Below are 25,554 nucleotides of genomic sequence, written 5' to 3' on the forward strand. Positions count from 1 at the left end.
CTAAGTTTCCTTAAGATAATTACTTTGAATTCCTTTTCAGGCAATTGGTAAAATTTTTCTGATCCATGAACACTTTTTTTCATGCTTGTTGGCTGCATATATATCATCTTTTGAGAAGTGTCTGTTCTTGTCCTTTGCCCACTTTTTAATGGGGGTTTTTCTTATAAATTTAAGTTTCTTGTAGATTCTGGATATTTAGTCCTTTGTCAGATGGATTAATTGCAAAATTTTTCTCCTATTCTGTAGGTTATTTTACTCTGATGATAGTTTCTTTTGCTGTGCAGCTGTTTGGTTTAATTATTTCCCATTTGTCCATTTTTGCTTTAGTTGCAATTGGTTTTTGGCATTTTTGTCATCAAATCTTTGCCCCTGCCCATGTCCTGAGTGGTACTGCCTAGGGTATTTATAGTTTTGGGTTTTACATTTAAGTCTTTGATCTATCTTGAGTTAATTTTTGTATATGGTATAAGGAGGGTGTCCAGCAAAACTGGGTAACTTCTTAACATGTTTGTTCCTTAAAGTTTACCTTTCATCTGAAATAAAATTCTAAAATAGTAGTTATTAAAATGTATATTAGTCAAGTAAAGCTTAAGATGGCCAACACAGGAAATGCAGTGGGCCTTCTTCATGTGTGTGTATATGTATATAATTATGCAGATATATATTACTATACATGTGTATGGTAATAATAGTGTATTAAAAGCTGAAATAAATGTAAAAGACCTGCACCTTTCCCACAACCAATGGTATCCACTGAAGTCACCATTAAGAATTTCTTATATATCTTCTCTAAAATATTCCAGGTACATACATGTAAGCATCTGTTTCCTCACCTCACCCCCACATATGTTACCTACTATTCTTGGTGTTTTTCACTTAGCAATATACATTACACTTCATTCCAAAAAGCTAATTTTTTTGTTGTTTTAAATAGCTGTATCATATTCTTTAACTCTATTTCCCTTTAATAGACGTTTAGATTGTTTCAGCTTTTTAGCTATCAGAAACAACTTTAGAATAAACATCTTTGGACATTAACCTCTGTATATCCACAGGATATTTGCCTAGAAGTGCATTTTCCAAATTAATTAAAATACAAAGTTAACATTTTGAAAAAAGATTGCCAATATACTCTCCAAAACTATGTCAATGTGCTATTTTCTGAAATGCAGTTAAGAAAATGTATATTTAATTTATAACTCTTGAAACATCAAATAACATTAAAAATCCTAAGAAATCATCTGCGATTAACTCCATTAGCTATTTTAAATTATTTTCGTAACTAAAAATAATTAAAAGTATGAGTGTTGAAGACAAACAGACATGAGTTCATGTCCCTGATCTGGCACTTTGGACTTGTGTAACTTTTTTTTTTTTTTAAGATATGGGGTCTTACTCTACTGCTCAGGCTGGAGTGCAGTGGCATGATGATAGCTCACTATAGCCTTGACCTCTTGAGCTGAGGTGATCCTCCTGACTCAGCCTTCAAAGTAGCTGACTACACACAAATGCCACTATGCCAGGCCAATTTATTTATTTTCAAAATTATTTATTTATATTTTTTTAGAGATGCAGTCTTGCTATGTTGCTCAAGCTGGTCTTGAACTCCTGGCTTCAAGTGATTCTCCCACCTCAGTCTTCTGCATAGCTGGGATTATAGGCATGAGCCACAGTGCATGACCTGTGTGACCTTGAGCAGGCTATCAAGCAGCCTTGATTTTTGTCTTTTCTTTGCAAAATGGGGAAAATAATAGTTTCTGCTAAAAGGGTTATTAAAATGTCTTTTGAATAGAATAGCCAAACAAAGCGTGTGTTTAACTCATAATGTGTGACGTAAATGATTAACAAACAATAAAAGCATATGTCTGCTTATATTTAAAAAAAAAAAAGTGACTATTACAAATCTCCATGAATGAACTAATTTTTATTTTCTCTGAGTCTTGATTCCTAAGAATATAAAATCTTCACCTGAACTGCTCACAATCATGAAGTGTTGATTTCTGGGCAGAGATTACTACGAAATGCAATTCATTCAGGATCAAAGTACCTTAGTAAATGATAAAATTCTAATTAAAAGAAGATAACTTCTTTATAATGAAGAGATAGGGGTTTAAGTTTATAAAACGCCAATGTTACTGTGTACTTCTCTACCTATAATAAAACCACTTCTAAGACAACATTTTAATAATGTTGGCTGGTGATTTATCAACAATATTTACTTGAGAATGGCTATGAAAAGCAAACATAAAACTTCAATGTTGCAGCTGATTTCAAGCATTCCTTTTAATAGATTCTAAGTACCAATATTTCCCAGAGGTATGATCACCTCAAATCTCTCTATATAGGAAACTGTAACATGCTCAGTTTGAAACATCAAAAAACATTTAAAATAGACATCACAAGATGTATCTGTAGTTTAAAGGTCAAATTTATTAGGAGATTAAGAGATGTATTATACATGGACTATAAATACTGCACAGCTGACTTTATTCACAGTCAAGCACAGATATAGTCAGTGCCAACCTATTTTGTGGATACTCTTGTTCTTTTGTTCCAAGAAAAGTTTGCACCATAAGACTTGGACTTGGGTTTTGGAACTCTCTTCTCTTCGACATCATAGCTCCATCCTAGGGGAAAAAAACAAAGAAATCCCCAGAAACAGAATTAAAAGGGATACCTGAAGAGCCCAGCAAGCAGAGGCTAGCTTTTATAACTTAATGTTCATTTATCATCAAGAGTATATGTCAACACATCTGAAATATAAATACTTAGTATTTGTTCCTTTATAATCCTCTGTGAGAAAACGGTCCAAAAGATTGCCTGCAGATGATTTACCGTATCTCAAGTTAGTTAAAAATATAAACTATGATTCAATTTCTCCTTGCTCAATTACTGATATCGATGTATTATGTGTAAATTTCTTATTACTCTGTGGTTTAACATAGGATTTTTAAAATAGCTGCAATGAAGAGCAAAGAACAATGTAACCAATATCACTATTCTTCTAAAAGTTGGTTTATTTACAAGTCTGAAGCTCTTCCAAAGGGATACAGAAAAATATGTACATATATATATGTACGTGTGTGTGGGTGTGTATGTGTACTACACAGTTGAAGTGGACCATGAGAGGTTACTTGGTTCAATCCCTTGGACTTGGACAGGCTGATTAAACTCAAAAAGATTTTCAACATTTGTTTCAAGAGCTATCTGTACTAGGTGGAATCACATGGGAGTACCCGATAAACAGTGCAAATTGTTAGGCCTGCCCAAAGGCCCACTAGATCAGAATCTCTGGTGGAGGCCCAGGAAACTACATTTTAACTATCAATTCCAGGAGATTTTTATGCTTAAAAAAGTAAGGACCACTAATCAAAGCTGTCTGTTCTCTTCCGAGTATTTCTATTTGCCTTCCAAAGCCATTTTAGTATTTTGTAATTTAGAAAACTGGGTATATGTATGTCTACATTTTTTGCATTAAGTCCTATTCTTCACTTCTCTTAAAATATGGGAAACAAATCAACATCCTCCTCCTTAAAAATATAATTAAGCCATTCTTTTATTCCCTAAGCTAGGCAACCACTATAACATTCACTTTTCTTCATAAAATCTGTTTTTCCACACCTGTAATTTATCCTTCTTCTCTCGTGACTTTTATTCAAATAACTCATCTTGAAACATCGAATTCATAGCTGTATCATAAAGTCATGTACAAAATGTACAAAATGTGATTATTATATGGTCTAATTAAGTGAGCTTCTTGATCTTGGTAAGTACAGTACTTTCTGCCACAAAGTTTACATCTTAATAGTCCCTTAGTTAGATTCAGTTTTACCACAAAAGTTAAGCCTATGAGACTCAACTCATCAAAGTATACTACTGCTACTGTAGTAGTATAAGGAAAATAATAACATTTAACATAGTATTTTAAATTAAGCTTTTAATCTATTTTATCCATAATACTACATTCCCAACTGCTGGACCTCCATCTCCAAAGACAGTCCAATAACTATAAGGAAATGGGGAAGCAGGAAAGCAAATGAAACATCCAAGTCCAGGAGAGAAAATATTAATTTACTTGCTCAGCATAACCTTACTTTCACAGAGTAAAAAATATGTTTTGAGAACTTTCTTATCCATTTAAAAAAGTTGCAAAGCTATAGCTTACTTTAATAGAATCTAGACTTATAAAGTAAGTACGTTAACAAGTAGTTATCTCCATTTCCAAAAACTTACTAAAGGGCATAAGAATTGTATTTTATAAACTTGTCACGAGAGTTAAAGTACATGTCTTGGACTTCATAAGGACGTCATAATTCATGTAAAGTCCTCAGAAAGCACCCCAATTATCAATCACTTATTGAGTTCTATGAGAAAGGCACATTTACTAAAACCTTTATATTAAGTAATATTATCCATTGTACAGCTGAGTAAACTGAGGCTCAGAGAGGTTAGGTAGCTAGCACAAGGTCATTCAGCCAAGAAGCGGCAGAGTCAGGATTTAAACAAAGACGGCTCGATTCTGGAGGCTACGCCTTTCCTATTATGCTACATCATCTCTTGTGGTTTATAGTACTCACTCAATAAATGATAAGTATGATTTGGTCCTCAAATTTGATTCACAACTTCCTAGCAACACATCTCTATATAAATTTCCATCACATTAGAGCCCACTACATTTGAATTTGTGATGTTTCGGGTATAGCTAGCTATAATCTAACCTAGTTTTTTTTTTTTTTTTTTTTTTTTTTTTTTAAGATGGAGTCTTGCTCTGTCACCAGACTGGAGTGCAGTGGCATGATCTCGGCTCACTGCAGCCTCTGCCCACCAGGTTCAAGCAATTCTTCCGCCTCAGCCTCCTGAGTAGCTGGGACTACAGGTGTGTGCCACCACGCCCAGCTAATTTTGTATTTTTAGTCGAGACAGGGTTTCACCATGTTGGCCAGGATGGTCTCAACCTCTTGACCTCGTGGTCCGCCTACCTTGGCCTCCGAAAGTGCTGGGATTCAGGCGTGAGCCACCGCACACGGCCCTAATCTAGTTATTAACTACAGAAAGGGGTTTTGGTAAGCAAATTAATAATGGGATCTGAGCATACTAACTTTAAAATTATAAACTTCTTAAGCACTTCCCATATTAACCAGCAAATGATGCTGGTAATTACAGAAAATATTCAATTTAATAAAGGAGGTACAACAATATTTACAAAGCATTGCTATTCATTTAATAAATATTGATTGCCAATTCCATGTCAGAGACTGTTTTTAGACAATGGAGGTAGACTAGTGAAGAAAACAGAAAAATTTCATGAACTTCTTCAAGTTGGGGAAAAAAGTTAGTAAGTATATAGTAGGTGCTAACATAGTAATACCTAAATTATAAAATATGTATTATATGCCAACGAGCACTAAAGAGAAAATACTTGAGATGGGGTATACAGGGGAGCCCTCCCTCTCTGAGAACTGGGCAGAGAACAGTAACTGCAAAGGTGCTGAGGCAAGAGAACTCCTGGTGTACCATGCAGTATGCCCTATGCCCCGTGCTGAGTGCTTTAAATACATTTTTATTGAAATTTTATGTATGGAGTTTATAGGTTATATGGCTATAAGGCAGGCATTATATATATCTTAATTTTATATTAACTTATAAGAAAAAATATAGCACAGAGAAAATAAACAGCCTAAAGTCACAGGGTTAGTAAGTGACAAAGCCAGGATTTTTAACCGAGATGGACTTTAACAGCTACCTACTTCATTAATAAAACTGCCATTTCTTTAAAAATACCCTGCAATCACAAATTTTATCTATTTCATTCATTTCCTTTTATTTGAAAAAGTATGTTGAAAAGACTTTTAAGAATCCCTGGAAAATAAATCTATGTTCCACATATGCTCTCCCACAATTGTGAGGAAGGAAATGGTTTCTAGTGTAGATTCTGTATTTGGTTATAATGATCGATGGCAAATTCACCCAAGACCTTCATAATCTTTCCTTGCCAAATGATAGGTAAAAAACCTAAGTTCTCCCTCCTCTCACTACCTCCCAACACACACTCTCCAGATCAACAACGACATTAGGAAAGAAACTGCAGAAGAAATGAGAAAGCACTCAAATATTTAGGAACTAGTACTATACACGCAAACACAAACTTGATAATCACTCTCTAAGTCACTCAATTACTCTTTCAGCCACCAGGGAGAATTCTTTTTACTACATCAGATCTCCAACACAGATCTATTATCTATTCTGGTTATGAAGTTTCAAAATGCGGTCAGGGTCACTGCAACGTGAGAAGAATGAAGTTTTATACACATAAAAGAACAACTGGTTTGGGTAGTTTTATACACAAAAGAACAACTGGTTTGGGTTTTCTCCTGGTAACTAAGGAGTGAGCTGGCTCTTGGGAATTGTGAGCCAGATTACAGTTGCTGTTGGTGGTGATAACAACAATAAATAGAAGTATCATGACAGGGATTGGAATGTGGATGGTCAAAGCACCCTGGGAAAAACAAATAAAAATATACAGAGAAGAAGCCTGCATTTGCTAATAGGATCCATCTCTATATAATTACCACTGGCCACTCATGATTGTTAGGATGTGTAAGGCAAAAAATTTATTATTTTTCCATTTTTTTTTGTGGCAAACAAGTTTGTTTCTAAAGTTGTACATGCAACTGTAAAAACTAAGTAAATGCAAAGGAGTGTATGAGGAAATCCAATGACAATTCACAATAGAGACTGAAACTAAAATCAGAATCCCTTTGGATTTTCTATTCATTATTCAGAAAACTTTTCTACTATGTAGGGCTGTCATCATAAGAAAAATTTGCCGTTTTTTGAGATACTGTTAAGAATCTGATCACATTTCCAAGCATCCCCCTCCAAAGTATTTATCTTAACAGTGCCTGGATAAACAAATTTACTGGTACCACTATACTCGAATATAAAGGTTACTTGAGCAAATGGTGAGGTTGAGCTAAAAAGATAAGACTCTAAGAATAACAACACTTGAAAGGACATTAAGCATGTGTGCTTAAGAATGGGTAAGTTATGCCGGGCATGGTGGCTCACGCCTGTAATCCCAGCACTTTGGGAGGCCGAGGCAGGTGGATCACGAGGTCAAGAGATCGAGACCATCTTGGTCAACATGGTGAAACCCCGTCTCTACTAAAAATACAAAAAAAATTAGCTGGGCATGGTGGTGCGTGCCTGTAATCCCAGCTACTCAGGAGGCTGAGGCAGGAGAATTGCCTGAACCCAGGAGGTGGAGGTTGCGGTGAGCCGAGATCGCGCCATTGCACTCCAGCCTGGGTAACATGAGTGAAACTCCGTCTCAAAAAAAAAAAAAAAAGAATGGGTAAGTTAGATGAATTGTACTCATATTTTCTACTTCTCATGTGAAACTTGTTCCTAAAAAGAAAGAATATCTTGCAAGAAATAAAATTTAGATATATTTCATATAAGAGTATCTTTTTTTAACTCTAAATTTTTTTGTTGTTGTTAAAGAAAGAGCCCAAACTTGTTTTTCTGAATGGAAACATGGAAGTGAAAACACTCGCACTCTCTGAAGAATGCTTATATAAAATGAAGGTGTAGTCTATAATCACAATGGTCCCATATGTTGTCCTATTAGGGCACTGAAAACTAGCCCTTGCTCTTCCCAGCTGTGCAACAGAAGATCAAAGCAACAGAGTCCAAGGCAGCTGCCCCAGGGATGGGTAGAGCCCCTACTGCTGCTGCCACTTCCTAGAGGAGAGTAGCCATATGACACAGATTTGCCACAAACCCAGCTACCAGCACCTAAATAATGACCAGCTGACTCCCTTTGCTGTTTCACATACTGAAACACTTTCACAAAAATATTTTGAACTTTAAGCCCTAGTATCAGAGAAGTACCTTTGGAAAATGCTATAGTAAACTTAAGATGTGATCTTTAACATCCTATGCCCAATTTCTTTTTCTGAAATATGCCAGTTTATTTTGTAGGTCTCTACACTGTGGTTGGAATATTCTATTTCCTATGATATAAATGGTATAATCTATTCAAATACCGAAAAAACCCAACTTCTGAACAAAACCAGACCACAATTATGAATTCCACATAAGAGACAGAAAAATAGAATTAATTCATTTTTTTTTTTTTTTTTTTTTTTTGAGACAGAGTTTCGCTCTTGTTACCCAGGCTGGAGTGCAATGGCGCGATCTCGGCTCACCGCAACCTCCGCCTCCTGGGTTCAGGCAATTCTCCTGCCTCAGCCTCCTGAGTAGCTGGGATTACAGGCACGCGCCACCATGCCCAGCTAATTTTTTGTAGTTTTAGTAGAGACGGGGTTTCACCGTGTTGACCAGGATGGTCTCGATCTCTTGACCTCGTGATCCACCCGCCTCGGCCTCCCAAAGTGCTGGGATTACAGGCTTGAGCCACCACGCCCGGCCGAATTAATTCATTTTTATACAGAATCATTTCACTTATGGTTCAGCAATACAAAAATACAAACATCCATCAGTTCTTTTATTGCTTGTGAAATGTTTTACCTCAAGTAACCTTGATTAACATCCTGTGAAAGGTCTTTCTTCTCTAATAACCTAATCTCAAATGCTGACATGAGTTTGGAAGTCAACAGCTAAATGATTTATCCTACTCTCCATTTGTACACAGAACAAGAACTACCATGTAATTTGGCACAAACCGATGTAACTGACAGTCACTTCCAACTGAAGCATGGGATCAGAAGAGCAAAGCTTTGGGAGGCCAAAGCAAGGTATACTGGTACTTGGAAGGTTTCAAGATTCTTCATTAGACTCCACATTATATCTGGCTGAAAGCAAAGCATAACTCTAACATATAATTTTAAGGAGGAGAAAAGAAAAATAGCTTTTTGGGAATTTAAAAGTCTCTTTACTCTGAAATTACCAATTAGGTATATAATATCAGGGTGGGGTGGGGTAGGGGGTAAATGGTTCAGAATAATAAAGTATCCTAGATCTTCTTTAGGAATTACTATGGAGAAATAACAGCAGTTTTGGATATACTGGCAAAGCAAGTCTTTCCATGAAATTTACATAAAGTGATTTAAACAACCAAATAAGGTGAAAGTGAGGCACCTGAAATATTTGTTAGATTATAATACCCTACACCCTGCGATAGCTGTGCCACCTCTCTAAGAACAAAACCCCAAAATATCACTTTGATGTAATAGTCAATGTCCCTCTGAAATTTTACCTTTTCAAATAATACACTTGCTATATAATATTACTATTATTTTAAAAGCAGTAGTTGGAACTATTCAGCATTTGCCACAGAACAAGCCAAGATAGTAATCCATTACTCCAGCTTTTGTGTTCCAAAATTACATCTGAAAATCAGTCATCAGAAATTTAGAACACATTTTTCTGGAGAAAAAAACTATACAAATAGCCAAAAACTACTCCCAGAGATTTGCAAGCTACACATAGGGATTCTCAGAATCTTATTTAATCTATAATAAACCAGGAATGTCAGTAAGCCACCACATGTAATTCTCTCTCATGCTCCCTCTTTTGCTCTTGCCTTAGCAGCATCTTCCTAGCCACAGACAGGACCTGGGATTAGAAGTTGAGAGGAAAAAGCTATGTAGGAAAAAAAAAATCTTTATTAGGTTGTAGTACAAATAATCATCATTTGCAGATTCTGTATTCGTGAATTCACCTATTCACTAAAATTTACTTGTGACCCCTAAATCAATACCCATGGTGCTTCTGTGTTCATTTGTGACATGTGGAGAATGCAAAAAAATTTGAGCCCTGAAATGTGTGTTACAGGATTAGGGCTCCAAATGAGGTGAAGCAAGATGCCTTCTTGTTTCAGGTCTCATACTGTCAACAAAGCATACTTTTTGTGGTCTACTTAGTGCCCCCCCCTTTTTTTTTTTTTTTTGCATTTCTGTGCTGCTTTTTAGTAATTTCACTGTTTAAAATAGTCCCCAAGCATTGTGCTGAAATGTTATCTAGTGTTCCTAAAAACAAGAAAGCTGTGGTATGCCAATATGCATTTCAGATAAGCATCGTTTAGGCATGAGTTATAGTGCTGTTGGCTATGAGTTCAATGTTGATGAATTAGCTATATTAAATAAAGTGTCTTTAAAAACACACATATAACAAGTTATGTATTGGTCAGATGACAAACTATGTGACCAGAGGCCTGCAAGAACCTAACCATGTATATCCCCAGGAATATGAATTCTTGCTAATTTCGTGTTTCATAGTGACTAAAGAGCATGATTGTGAATAAGGAGAATCAACTATACTGATATAGATAGATAGATAGATAAAGTCTGTCCTGTCTCATAGCTTTGACTCCCCTCTCAACCCAGTCCTGGAAAAACCAGTTTTGTCTCAATTTGCAACTCATCTCAATATTTCTTTACTCTATATAAATTTGTGCTGTTTCACTTTTCCTTTTGAACTGGCTATAACGTTTGAGTGTCTCCCTTATATGAGAGGAGTAAAATAAATTATGCAATTCATGTTTATTATATATATATGTTAGAGTCAATGTATCTTTTTCTGGACAATTTCTTTTAACAGTTTTGGAGTTCCTCCTGAGACATCCAATAGATTTATCAACAAAAGGCAGGCAAATTTCTTCATCCAAAAAATGGTGCACCTTATGCTTAAGGCTGCATATCTCCTTTCGGCTCTAAAAGGTGAATACAAAGCAGCAAGAGAACATTGCTGACTCTGGTTTTTCTAATTTTAATTTTGCTCTCTACTAACCTGGGGAATTGGTTTTGCAATCTGACTATCTGATGATGCCTGTAAATGGATTAGTGGTTTATAGAGGTCTATTTTCTGTTGAGTGGGAAAAAAAGTGGAGAACCTAGTTTGTTAATCTATTCTATTTTGGACTCAAATCAATTAAAAATTTGTACTCAGAAAAGAAAAGCTCTTTGGTATGGACCAGTAAATTTCATAACTTTGTATTATTAACTCATGGCTGAAAGTTTAGAACTGAAGTTATAAACTCTCTGTGTGACTGTATGTCTATCAATGACTGCATAGAAAAAAGTCTTTACTTCTTATTGCATGTGTAGATAAGGCTTTTCTACCTTCAGGTGGCATTAATGAATTAGATTATAAAGTCTTTTTAAGGAACTCTGTTCTGATTACCTTATAGAGAAAAATAAGTGATTATGTAAATTGGATAATCTTAAAAATTTCAGAGAAGAAAATGGAATTCTAATACTTCCAGTGTGCTAGACTTAAAAAATATTCTTAGAGCAACTAACAAACATTTTGAGAATTCAAGCTCGTATCGTGTAGGTAAATCTTTCACAAACAAGATTAATAATTTTGGTTCAATAAAAATAGCAAGGTTTTCTCTGGTTTATCAGTGTTAAATATACAAACACAGACTTTTATTCCACTTGTGTATGTTTTTAAAGCTATACATGTTTACTGATCAAATAAGCCAGAATTACTTATTTAATGTTTAGTCGTGAAAATTGTAAACTTATGATTAATGAAATTGATTCATTATTGACAACTGTATTTCAGCAGTTATGTTTTGTGTCACCTTCAAAATGAATTTCCAGGATTGTCAGGTAACTAATAGATATTTATTAGATATCCAGATCTTTTATTTACTTATTTTTTAAAATTATTTTTTAAGGCTAGTCAAGCAATGGGAGTGGAAAGGGAATAAAGAAATCTATAACTAGTTGTGATCAGTTAGCTGTGAACCATAGATCTAAGACAGAATACTATTCCATTGATAATGATGGAGTTCAGGACATGCTACCCAAAAATAATGGCATCTTGGCATCTGAAGAAATAGAGAAGGCCACTCTGACCTCTTCCCACCCTTCTACCTTGAGGTAAACCATAAAATACTTATCTGGCCTTCCCATGAAAGAAGTCATAAGACACTCATGTGCCCTGTAACTCAGAGGCAAGGAATATCACAGAGGGATGAACACAAGAGAAAAATCTGAACAAACAAGCCTGGCTAAGTTCTCTCTAGCTTATTACCATTGGATCATACCTTCTTTATCCAATCATACTTCTGCAGAACAATGTACTTTTTCAGATTTACCATAAAATGCACAAGTATTCCTGTTTCTTTGGGTCTTCATTTCTAAAGGCTCCTGTACCACATAAAACTTACATTAAATAAATGTGTGCTTTTCTATTTTTAACTGTCTTTCATTATAGGAAAATACTGTAGGAGACTCAATCACAAACCTAGTGATGAGTTTTCTTCACTATGATGACTAAGCAAAATTTTAAATTTATATACTCTTGCTGCTTATTTCCATATGCTACAGAGAAGTTGTATCTCGGTTGGTTAATGAACATGTTCATTTTTGCCACCTGGAGAAGTTGCGGTATAAGGAATGCATATAGCTATAGAAAGTTTTTATGTATATTTATGAGCTCTGGTAGTCTACTAAGATGCTGATGTATAACCATTTTCAATTATCCATCTTCCAGTTTCTCTATGGAGTCAAAGTCACTTTGGCTAAAAGATAAAATTAATATACATAAATGAAACTTGAATAGGAGCAATGGTGGCAGAGAGGTGAAACTTTGCATGCAAGGTTATGAGACATGTTTTTGTTTATTAAGGGAAAAAGAGAATAGTTATGTTCTCAAGTAAAGTGACTGATTGTGCCAGAAAGAAACAGAATGGTAAGAGCTAAGGTTCTTTAACATCAGATTACCTTCTATGTTTAAGTTTTATTGTGACTTTGCAATGAGTGGCCACATATCATTTCTCAGGTACCTATGATTCTGCATCTATCCTAACTGTTCACATCTCCTGACAACTTTTGATTTTTAACTTCCCACAATTGAATCCTAAATGTAAAATAAAACAAAACTTTCACCTAGAATTATCTTTGAGATTCCCTACAGGGCCTCGGGAAAATCACAAAGATATATTCTTTCATTTTGTGAAAAGACAGGTGCTAGAAACAATTAGGTTTATTTTATATGCTATTATTAATGAGCTGCTTGGGAAGAGTTGTCAACTATGAGAAAACCTATCAATCCAGAAAAGATGCTTAGACATCCAGAGGATAAATTTCTATGGGTAAAGTTTTATTAACAAAAATTGTATGCTATATGTAAGTTCCTAGAGAATTATCAGTGCCTTCACTGCTCATGTTTCATTTACCTGATACTGCTTTACCTGAAAATAGATAATTATAGTATGGTTTATCAGTCATAACTTCAGTTATTTTAAAAAATATTGGCCAGGTGCAGTGGCTCATGCCTATAATCCCGGCACTTTGGGAGGCCGGGGCGAGTGGATCACCTGAGGTCAAGGGTTTGAGACCAGCCTGACCAACATGGTAAAACCCCAACCCTACTAAAAATGAAAAAATTACCTGGGCTGGTGGTACATGCCTGTAATCCCAGCTACTTGGGAGGATGAGGCAGGAGAACTGCCTGAACCGGAGGTTGCACTGAGCTGAGATTACATCATTGCACTCCAGGGTGGGCAACAAGAGTGAAACTCTGTCTCGGGGAAAAAAAAAATTTAACTTGGTCATATCTTCTGTAGTTTAAATCTTGCATCTTCTAGGCCAGTAAATGTCAACTGGAAATCCATGTCATTTATCTGAGTTTTATTAATATTAGATTTTTAGGACATACTCCAGACTTAATCTTTTTGCTTGGTATTTTTGGTATATTTTTAGTATATGTCAAGCTATTCATGGTATATTATGTTTCTGTTTTATTATGCCATATCTCAAGATTTTTTAATCCACAAAAGGGGTATGTTCATTCATTTTTATAAATCAGATGAATATTTACTGTCTTTGAAAATAGGCTTTTTGCTGATAACTTTTTTTTTTTTTTTTTTTTGAGACAGAGTTTCACTCTTGTTACCCAGGCTGGAGGGCAATGGCGCGATCTCGGCTCAGCGCAACCTCCGCCTCCTGGGTTCAGGCAATTCTCCTGCCTCAGCCTCCTGAGTAGCTGGAATTACAGGCATGCACCACCATGCCCAGCTAATGTTTTTGTATTTTTAGTAGAGACGGGGTTTCACCATGTTGACCAGGATGGTCTCGATCTCTTGGCCTCGTGATCCACCCGCCTCGGCCTCCCAAAGTGCTGGGATTACAGGCGTGAGCCACCGCGCCCGGCCTTGCTGAAAACTTTTGTGGATTAACTTTAAGTTGCATTATTCTTGTCATGAACTCTTAACCATATATTTCACTTTTGAAAATTACCAGTAATGGGCCAGGCATGGTGGCTCACACCTGTAATCCCAGCACTTTGGGAGGCCGAGGCAGGTGGATCACTTGAGGTCAGGAGTTTGAGATCAGCCTGGCCAACACAGTGAAACCTCGTCTCTAGTAAAATGCAAAGTATTAGCTGGGCATGGTGGCAGGAGCCTGTAGTCCCAACTACTTGGGAGGCTGAGGCAGGAGAATTGCTTGAACCTGGGAGGCGGAGGTTGCAGTGAGGCCTGGGCAACAGAGTTGAGACTGTCTCAAAAAAAAAAAAGGAAAAAGGAAAAAAAAAAATCTTACGAGTAATGTTAACTATAGCCATTTTAAGTCTTTTTTCATTTACAAATAGTTTTTATTTTTTGTTTTACTTTACTTTTTGATGCTTCCGGTAAGCTCTTGCAATCAGTTACAGGACAGAATGCTTTTATCTTTAACAAAGAAGAATTGTCTCAGAACCCCGTGGAAAAGGCCCATGCCAGGTACTTTGAGGGTACAGATTTTTGATGCCATCACTTAAACAATTTTAAAACCATACAAGTAGACTGAGTCAGGATATCCAGAGCTCTAGTCAAGAAGCAGATAAATTTATGATCAAGTAGAACAAATAATAATTATATAGGACTGAAGAAATGATGAGGAATGATTTTGTTTGGAATATTGTTATTGTTTTAATGTATTTTTTGTACATATAAGAAAGCCCTTTCTCTTTCCTCTATGGTATCTATAACTTATTACAATTTAGTAGAGTTTGTTTTGTAAACTGAAATATTTGTAAATCATATCTCACTCTCTGTGACCCCTCCAATTCAAAACTCTAATTCTTATTCTTATTTTCATAACAGTATAGCTATTTGCATATGTCCAATAACAGTATGTCCTCCTTTACAAGGATTTAATTGGAAACATTGGTTATACAACCAAGGCCTTACCTGGAATTACATATTTGAGAATGAGGCTCATTTAGTCTGATATGAACAAGTCACTTTTAAGAAACTAAAGATTGACTTTATGGAGCCAGTGCTTACAAAGTCCTTCCAGGAAACGTGGGCTGGCACATGGCTTATAGGATTCCCAGCCTTACAACAGCAAGAACTCAGGATATTTTGGGGATCTTGAGAAAGGAGGAATTTGCCCAAATAAATCTAGTGGCAAGTTCTTGGCTTGGTTTTCTAGCTCAAGAGACTTAAAAGTCCAATCAGAGATTCCTTGTAAAAACTTTCACCAAAGCACTCAATGAGAGATTATTTCCTAATCAAAAAGGAGAAGAAATAATAGAAAAAAACCTTTGTTTCAATGGAAAGCTATGCATTGTCTCTAGCACATCCTTTCCCTTCCAGGTTATCAGATTTTAGATCAATTCCTTATCTTTCAGCTACTTGGCAACTCTTTTTAGGATGTACACCAGTTGATACATAGGCAATTTCTGTCCTGTGTTCTACTTAACAGGCTTCTTCCACCAAAACCCAATTTTGTCTCTATTTGCAACGGACTACAATATTTCTTTATTGCACACCAATCAATCAGTGCTGTTTTGACTTTTACTTTGAACTGGTTCAAATCTACCTTGTCCCCTTATATGAGTAAAATACTTTTACTTACATTTTCTTGCCTTCATTTTGAAAGTTATTATTATTTTTTTAACAGATACATGGATGTGAGGTTGAGACCCTCATAAGAGGTTAAGTTAGGTGGAAGCCCAGACCTTACTGATGTTGTTCACTTCTGGGATAATTCTAAGTAGTAAGCTGCATCTCCAATTATTTATTTCTTTATTTTTCCTGGATCTGCGGCCAGGCTTGCCTGCTTTCCTTCCCTGCTTCTACCTTCTGTTACTACAGAGGTGGGTTTTCCACCCCAATAGACCCACTATCAACAGAATGCAGTTTCACAGCTTGTCTTCTGTCCTCCCATTCCTGAAAGAAACCTTCCTTTATTTTGAGAATTTCAAAGAGTTTTTATAGCTAACAACAATCAGAAAAACACAGGGGGTAAAATGACATACTAGAGAAAAGTCACAAAGTTTCAAATCACATCAAACGGGGAAAAAAGGCCATTTCTGGTTTTCATTAGCATGTAAATGGTAGTAGAGCCTAGTCTTCCACCATTCAAATTTTCCACAGCTGTCTTCCACCTCCTCTCTCCATGATGTAGCTTCCTCCTCCCCCATCCTTCTACCCCATCACTTATTACATAACACAAGGAAAGACAAAAGCCACATGGGTGAGAAAGGTGGGTCTTTTTAGTACACAAAGAACTGAAATAAGGCTCATCTACATTTCAGAGGAAACCCCAGATATTCTTTTTCCCTCATTACAAAGAAACATTATCATTAAAGAGTTCCTGTGGAACAGATGCTAAGCCTAGGGGAAGATGTTTCAGATGAGACCCTAAGGTTAAGGCTAAAATACACAGGGGTATTTATATTTGCTTTGTGTGTCAGTATGTTTGGGGCCGGGGTAGTGGGAAAGGGAGAAAAATAAGTCATAAGGAGCATTCAGTCTTTTCTTCTCCACTCCCCAATTTCAGAACACCAGCCTTCCAAAAGAAGTGAGAGCTATGCAAAAAAGATGAGGGGACAGCTGCAGACATTATCAATAGCAGAAGAAAGAGAACTTCTTTTTGTCTCAAAAATGAGAGTATTTTTATATAAAAAGATGAGCCTGCATAATACCACCTTATTTGGTTAAGAACTGAAAATATGATTAAAGGTGGACCTTTGGTACTTATAATAACAAAATAATATAGAGATACTATAGGTATTTAGTACATCCCTATATTATTATCCTTCCCTATTATCTCTACTATAAAGATAATATAGAAACCTATAGCATCTCTAGAGTATACTATATAGACTATATACAGTATATATCTCAACACAGAGATACTATCTAGATAATATATAGATTATATGTAATATGGTATATAGCCTAGACAAACTCTATAGTCTATTCCATATGTTACATGTAAATTTTCAGTGCCACAAAAGAAGTAGCACTCGAATAGAAATTTCCTCAGCAAGGCATTTATTTCTATAGAAGGGTGCAGCTCACAGATGGAACAATGGTGAGCACACACCTGGACAAGGGAGGGGAAGGGGTTCTTATTCCTGAAGGAGGTAGCCCCTACTGCTGTGTCATTCCCCTACTGGCTAGGGTTAGACCGCACAGTCTAGTCTAATTCCGATTGGCTATTTTAAGGGGAGCAGGGGTATAAGCCAGAGTGGCAGGGTGGGTAGTTTGGCAAGAAGGATGGTTATGGGACAAGTCAGAGCAGGTAGCTAGGAGTGACCTAGGTCAAAGCAGGTGACTGGAGCAGGTAACCAGGATGAGTCAGGATGAAGCAGGGGACTGGAGGAACAGATGTGAACTACTGATTAGAACTGGTGGAAAAGGTTGGTTTACTGAACTACAAGGAAGTTAAACTTTAAAATGGAGGACAAAGAACTGAACATACTGACATACTGATTCTTTGAAGAGAAACTTGGAGTTTACTATTTCTAACACATATATCTATATAGTATAGAGATATTATAGTGTACTCTAGAGGTACTATAGCGACACTATAGTATCTCTGTAGAGACCTACAGTATCTCTGTATTATTTTATAAGTAACATAAGAGTTTCTACATATCCTTGATTCATTCTAGGTAAGAGTACCTGAAGAATAGAACTCTATTTCTTAAGAAATATAACATTTGAACTTTTCCAAGTTGGATATGATTTTCTTGTTTCTCATATTTACTATAGGAATTATTCAATGTACTATTTACATAGAATATATATATATATATATATATATATATAATGTATATCCTGTATACTGCTAAATACATCTGTGCTGTTCAATAGAAATATAATATGAGCCACACAAAAGTTTCTAGTAGGCACATTAAGGAAATAAAAGTAAATATGTAAAATTAATAACATTTTACTTAGCCCAGTATTTAGAATATTATCACTTCAATATGTAATACAAATCAAGATACTGTTTTTTTCATACTAAGTCTTCGAAATACAGTGTGCATTTTACACATACAGCACATCTAAATTTGAATTAAACACATATCAAGAGCAAAAATCACATATGGCTAGTGGCTACTATATTGGATAGTGTAGATCTAGATTATTATTTTTTAAGATCTACTAGCATCAAAGAATCAGAAAAACCATCAGACTTGGAATCTAGAAGGTTAGGTACTGTCAGTTGGGAGCTATGTGATTGATGTGGGGCTTGTTCTGTTAACTTCTCTAGATCTCAGTATCCTATCAAAGGGAGAGTTTAGAATAAGTAACATACAATTTGGAAACAATTCTAATATTATGAAATAATCATTTTAAGTATGTTGCAATACACTGCAGGATGCTAACCCTTAATAAACTCAGGATAAACTCCAAATTAACTTAACAGAAAAACATTCATTAGATTGTATTTTACAAACACACTAAAATGTAAGAAGTTGTTAATCATTCTACTATAGTTTTCTTTCTTTCTTCAGGTTTCTAATTACAGGGACTGAACAGATTAACTGTGCTTCTAAAAGAACAAGTCACCAAACTAAAGAAAAATTTAAAGCATAATCTGGAGAATCATTTACAACATTAATAAATTTGCTGTTAAAATACACCAATATTTATTGAGCACATTAAAAGATAAACAGGACTTGTTTTTCCTGGTAAATTCTTATAATCCAATATGCAGGATAAAATATTACAGTTTGAGTGCAAGAACTATGCCTTATTTATCCCCAGAGCCTAGCCATAAAGTGCTGACATACAATAGAGTGTGTTCAACATTTTCTGACTGAGTACAGAAAAGGTAAAATAGAAAACCATACTATAAGAGCTACAAGAAAGGAACAAATTATTGTGAAAGTTAAAAGGAAGAAAGGAGTTCATCCAGTAGGAGGTAGAAGTGAGGGAGGGGAATAAGAAAAGGGACCAAGAAACGAGATAGCATATGAAATAGATTTTGAAGACCAGGTTGGGGTTTCATAAGCAGGGATAAGAATGAGAAGGAGAACAGTATTAATGAGGTTGTAGAGGGAGGAAGGTGTATAGCAGGCTTGGAATGTCAGGACAGAAAGTAGAGTTGGAATATAGTAAGATAAGCTTGTTAGTGCTTTTGTGATAAGTCAGTGCCTATCTTGTGAAGAGCTTTGAATTATCATCAGTTGAGGAATTTGTCTATTAGACCTTTGAAGATGTTTGAATAAAGGGTATTTTGGCACTGATACAAATGTCAGAGTATTGAGGCAGTATACATAATGGTTTAGACTAGATGTCACCTAACATTTTCTGTAAAGGGCCAAGTAGTAATTATTTTTAGGCTCTGGGAGCCATATAGTCTCTATTACAACTACTTTTCTACCATTGTAGCCGAAAAGCAGTCATAGACCATATATAAATGAATAAACATAACTGTTCAAATAAAACTTGTTCACTTCCTTGTAGGTATGTGACCTTGTTACTTAATGTCTCCAAACCTCAGTTTCCTTAAACAATTAAATGGCCGTAATAACTGTTCCTGCTTCATAGAGTTGTAATGAGGACTAAATGAGAATGAATGAAAAGTACTTAGCATAAGCTCATGATTTAGTGTTTGTTACTTTCTATGGTGATAATACTTATTACCTGAGTCTCAAAATATAATTAGAGGCAAGCATTAATGCCTATAATTGTATAACCTTTGTAACATTTTACTATTAACACAGAATCAGTTGTATTAGCAAAAATTCATTTTCCTGTATAGAGCATATGAGTAAGGTACTGGGCTAGACAGGAAAGAAATAAAGATGTATATGAACCAGCCTATGGGCTTTAACATCCTTAAGTCTACAGTTTTTGAGCATTACCCAATCCAACTTCTCATTTTAAAGATGAAGAAACATGCTTATCAAAGGCTAAGTATAATGAAGCATGATTTATTCCAGTTCTCCTGTGAGGTAGACAACTGTGGAATGAGAATCTTAGTTACCAGGCTCTTAATCCAGTAGTCTTTACATATTAGTGCTTCTGAACCTTTTTTTTTTTTTAAATGCCTTATCAGAACATTGGTTCACTCAACCTTCAATAGCACTAGTTCACAACAAATGACTTTGGCTGTAGGGATAGGCAGGATCCATTTGTATGTCCTTCACTACTATTTACAACCCAAGAGGGGCAAATCAGAATGAAGGGGATGCTGTGGAATTTGGAAAAGATCCCCCACCTCCACTTCTATAATGCTGCAATGGTGTTTATGTAGGTCTTGCTTCCACTATAGCTGAAGAAACAAGATTTATCTATTTAAAGACATAGCATGTTAAATGTTAAATAAATGAGGCAGATAAGTACTACAGTGAAATCAAGAATGGAATAATCATTGAGGACTTCCTCAAGAGTTAAGAATGGTTTAAAACTCTTGAATAGAGAAATATATTTTATTTAATTAATTAATAATTTTTTGAGACTGTGTCTCTACTGCCCAGGCTGGAGCATAGTGGCATGATCTCAGCTCACTGCAACCTCTACCTTCTGAATTGAAGTAATTTTCCTGTCTCAGCCTCCCAAGTTGATGAAACTACAGGCGTGTACCACCACATCCAGCTAATTTTTGTATTTTTAGTAGACAGGGTTTCACCATGTTGGCCAGGCTGGTCTCCAACTCCTGACCTCAAGTGATCCGCCCACCTCAACTTCCCAAAGTGCTGGGATTATAGGCATGAGCCACTATGCCTATCCCAAGAAATATATTTTGGTAAGTCATTTATTCCACCAGATACTGAGTGTCCATTATATGTCAGCTTTTGTGCTACATGCTAGGCACAAAGCAGTGACCAAGACAGGACACAGTTCCTGCTATCTTATAATTAAAATTCCTCATTCATTATTAGCCTACAATTTTATGTCACTAACCACTAGCTTTTTAAGGTTACACTTTCTATTGACTTTGCTAATATTCCTCAATTTTCTTTCCCAGGGAGGTAAAAGTCAGATGAGAAAGGCACTTGATTTTAATAGGAACAGTGGCGAGTTCACACCTGCAATTCACATGGCAACTGTAGTCGTGCAGTCCTTGTGACCACTTAGAGAAAGACTAACCAGAGATTTAACAATTTAATTAGATTTTCTGTTATTAAACTCACGTCACAGACCTCAAATGAATAATTTTCAAGGTGTCAGACATGAAATATGGTAGGCTGAAAAGATAAAAAACATTAATGGAATGGTTTTTTCATAACCATGTTAGAGTTTAAAAAGAGAGCAATGTTATTTGAAGTCAAAATAATATTTTAAAAGACCACTTTTGAAAACAATTATGTAATTAAGAAATTTAGAACTTGCCAAGAAAGTGTTAATAAGGAACTGCATTTTTAAAGAAGTTTTAAAAAGTCTATTATTAATAATAGGATATACTTATATATTATTATATACATACTATTTGTCAGACCTTAGTCTAAGCACTTTTATTAACTCATTTAATCCTCACAGTAATTCTCACTGCACATATGAGGAAACAGAAGTGTAAAGTCATACAGATAGTGACTCAACACAGATTCAAAGGCAGATAGTTTGGCTTCAGACTTTTAATCATAAGCTATATAATATTTAGTGGAAAAGAAAAGTAAATATGTTAAGATAAACTTTATAGGACTTTCACATGTATATGTCAGATATTTTAGACAACACTAATCTCTTATTTTTACACACTGCCTTATAGTAACAATGCACTTAGACAAATCCAATTTGACAAACTAGAATAATAGAATATATTAGGTACAAATGTACAGTAGTGCATTTGAATCTAAGGAAGACAAACAGCAGAAATACTGGCTGGAGGGAGGTGAAGGTCAGAACTAATAGTTATCGACTAGAATATTATGTATCAGCTATCACCCACTTCATGTGGTAAGTACCCTTATTTTAACTAAGAAACATTACGTCCATTATAAAATTAATTCAAAATCATACAGCTTCAAAGTCTCATAACCAAGATTAGAATCCAGGGGTCTAACTATAAAAATTCCTTTCACTCTGTGTTAGGGTAACAGCAGACAATAAGGAAAAAAGAAGACATTTTGCATTTTTGTTGATAGCAAGATTAACATATAACAATGATGTCAGGTGGCTGCTCCAAAAGCGAATATACTCTTAGGATGCATTAGTATTATTATACAGTTGAGATTAGGCTTGGTATTAAGCCCACCATATCTAGAAAAGCAGCAAATGTGGGCATTTAGGCCAAAGGGAAATTTTACAAGGAATATGACAGTAGTACTATTTTCAAATAATTGAAGTGTTATTAAATAGATTAATAGGCTAGACTTTGGCATTAGATTTTGGCTCAAAGAAAGAACTTAACTGTACACAGAGGTGCCAAAACTGGAATAGGTTGCCATATATGTTCAACTGAAGTTTAACCAAATGTTAGTAATTTTACGGAGGAATTCATAAACAAGGTAGGTGTTAAGACATGTAGTTTCATTCCCTGTCCATACTTCACATTACAGCAGTTTGTCTTTTACATGCTATATGAGCATTCCGATTTAGTTTTTTTTCGGGAGGTGGGTGTTCTGATGTAGTTAAAAAGTCTGAAACCACTGGATTAGATACATTAAACATTAGATACATTGAAACCACTGGATTTCAACTCAAATTCTGTATTCCTGAATGGTTTTGATTAAGGTTAAGAACACAGAATCACATCTTGACTTTGTCAAAAACAGACCCAACATACCATTTTTTTCTGCAAAGAAAATTGCATCTTCTTTAGTACGGAAGGTTAGAACCATGTTGGATAAGGGATCAGCCCTGTAAGAAATAATAATTTTTCCAGATTTAACAATAAGCTTTGGCAGAGGAAAAAAAAATCAATATTTAAAATAAACAGCGACTATAAAATGAAATAAGTAACTACTGAAAGAATATTTTATTTGTAATAATCTCTTTAACTGTTAGTTTGAATACCTTTTCCTGTGTTAAATTTGGAAGATTTCTAACATGTATTGTCAAATGATAAAATTTGTCATTGCAAGGGCATTCAGTTAGTCTTTAATAAAACAGTTTTATTCAAATCTAAAATACTAATTTGAGATGAATTAAAAAACCCAAGAGGATTCTTAAATAGAGCTTAAAACTTACTAGCAAGATTATTGATGTGTAAAATTGCTAGTACTATCATTACCCAAGAAAATAAATGGCACCACCACCCATTCTTGTTTTTTTAAAATTAACTTCCTCTGAGTCTCCTTTTTGGAGATCACCCACTCTTCTTAACGAACCTTCCATCATTAACAATATTCTTTTAAAACGTAAATAAAGCTCCAAGATCTGACATACAATTGAATTCTTCAATGTAGGATAGCGTTAATGTTTACAAATCTACACAGGCTCTTTAGAAAATCCAACTTCAAAAAATGTCACTTTCTTTTTTTTCTTTTTTTTTCAGATGGAGTCTCATTCTGTCGCCCAGGCTGGAGTGCAGTAGTGTGATCCCGCTAACTGCAACCTCCGCCTCCCAGATTCAAGTGATTCTTGTGCCTCAGCCTCCGGAGTAGCTGGGACTACAGGTGCACACTACCACACCCAGCTAATTTTTGTATTTTTTAATAGAGGCAGGGTTTCACCATGTTGGCCAGGATGGTCTTGAGCTCCTGACCTCAAATGATTCGCCTGCCTTGGCCTCCCAAAGTGCTGGGATTACAGGTGTGAGCCACCATGCCCAGACTACTTTTCTTATAACAAGGTAGAACACTGTTTGCTACAAATGTTTATTGTGAATCTCTCAGAGGTGAATACAGCATTCTATGAAATATTGTTTAGAAATGTGGAAGTAAAAAATAGAGAAAGGAGAATTCAAAAAGTAATTTGGATAGTGGAAAGATATGAGATATAGAAAGAAGAGAAAACAAGTAATTGGTGGTCTTCTCTCACTGACCAGAAGACCCACCAATTACTCCTGCTGAAGTTCTGGTCACAGACCATGGTTGCTATTCTGAGATTTCTATAATTACACAATCTTATAACCCACCTACCCTCTGTAAGCAAAAGAGCTTCATGTGACTGGCTACATTAGTACTAATAACATCATAATTTTATACTGGTTCCTCCTTTTCAAAGCATACACAATTTTTCAGTTGATAGTTAAAGTATTTAAACTGAGAACAGAAGTGTCAACATAAATACAATGTAGTAATCTGATGAGTGTTGACAGGCACATTGGCTTAGTTGAGAATAAGAAGACAGAAAAAATGGTAGGAAAAACTTAGGAGCCAGGAGACCAAAGCTCTGTTTCCTGCAAAGGTGGTATAGCCTTTATTATTATCCTCACTTTTTTAATGAATACATACATATAGAAATCAAACAATAACAACTTAACATCCATTGTATCTCATAGAAACAACATTCACCCACTGGAAGAAGCCACTATTCTTCCAGCCATTCAGTTTCTACCGTTCTCATTCTCCTTCAGTTCCTGTATTTTGTAGTTCTTTTCTAGATATGCTGCCACCACCAGTTTAAGCCCTTTTAATTCTTCCCATAACCCTATTCTAACTAATCTTTCTGCCTCCTTGACTCCAATCCACACTTCACCAAGATTAGTCTTCCTAAAGTTCAAATCCCAAACTCACCGCTCAGTTCAAAACTTTCAAACAGTTTTCACTGTATCACATTAACCTCAGTCTTCTACCCTGGCATTTAAGCACTTCTATAATATGGACAGAACTCCTTTCTAGGCTTCTTTTTAATTACTCCCCTGAGAAGTAACCAGCTAGTCAAATCAGGTTGCTAATTGTTTTTATAAATGCAGGATATACTTTCCCATCAGTTCAATTTGTTTCTTCCTCTTGAAATATTCTCCTAGTGCCTGCATATGAAGTCCATCCAAACAGTCCCTCATGGTTCACTCTCAATACCAATCTATTCCATGAAGTCTTTCATATCCTACCCTCCTTCAACTATATATAATCTCTCTTTCAACCTCTACTAAATATAATTTGTGTTTTTATTTTTTGACTTTATTTGCTCAGTTCTCAATTACTGAAGTTCTAATTTGGGTAATGGCAGAATAGTATATCAGATTCATCTGCCTAACTATAAACTCTGGATAAAGCAGCAAAATAATTTTCAGAGACCAGAGACTGACTAATAAGCAGGAAAGAAACCTAGAGAATTCAATCTTTGAAAAAAAAAAAAGGAACCACAATGGATTAGATCCAACTTTATACAGTGTTTCCCCTAAAGGTATTCTCTAGTCTAGAAAAGCTAGGAACATCGAGAACTCAAGCAGAAAGCGGTAATCTTAGTGCAAGGAGCCTGGACATGGGTCCAAGATTGCCAGAGCAGCTGGAAAAGAG

At 35.5% G+C, this 25,554-nt stretch overlaps 1 protein-coding gene across 3 annotated transcripts in view; it reads right to left on the minus strand.

The window, feature by feature from the left end:
• Positions 1–2,410: 2,410 nt before the first annotated feature.
• Positions 2,411–25,554, minus strand: part of NDUFS4 (NADH:ubiquinone oxidoreductase subunit S4) — a 115,658-nt gene continuing 92,514 nt past the window's right edge. For 2 of the 3 annotated variants that reach the window (XM_032280999.1, XM_032280989.1), the window contains 2 exons: positions 22,935–23,008; positions 2,411–2,627 (listed from right to left, as the gene is read on the minus strand). In XM_032280999.1, coding sequence (XP_032136890.1) covers positions 22,980–23,008 — 29 coding nt within the window. In that variant the 3' untranslated portion in view covers positions 2,411–2,627; positions 22,935–22,979. The remainder of the gene's footprint in view (positions 2,628–22,934; positions 23,009–25,554) is intronic. The other variant, XM_032281010.1, reaches the window with a different exon arrangement.

Source organism: Sapajus apella, unplaced genomic scaffold (assembly GCF_009761245.1).
Source record: "Sapajus apella isolate SASKATOON/1434 unplaced genomic scaffold, GSC_monkey_1.0 scaffold1, whole genome shotgun sequence".
NCBI classification, from domain to species: domain Eukaryota; kingdom Metazoa; phylum Chordata; class Mammalia; order Primates; family Cebidae; genus Sapajus; species Sapajus apella.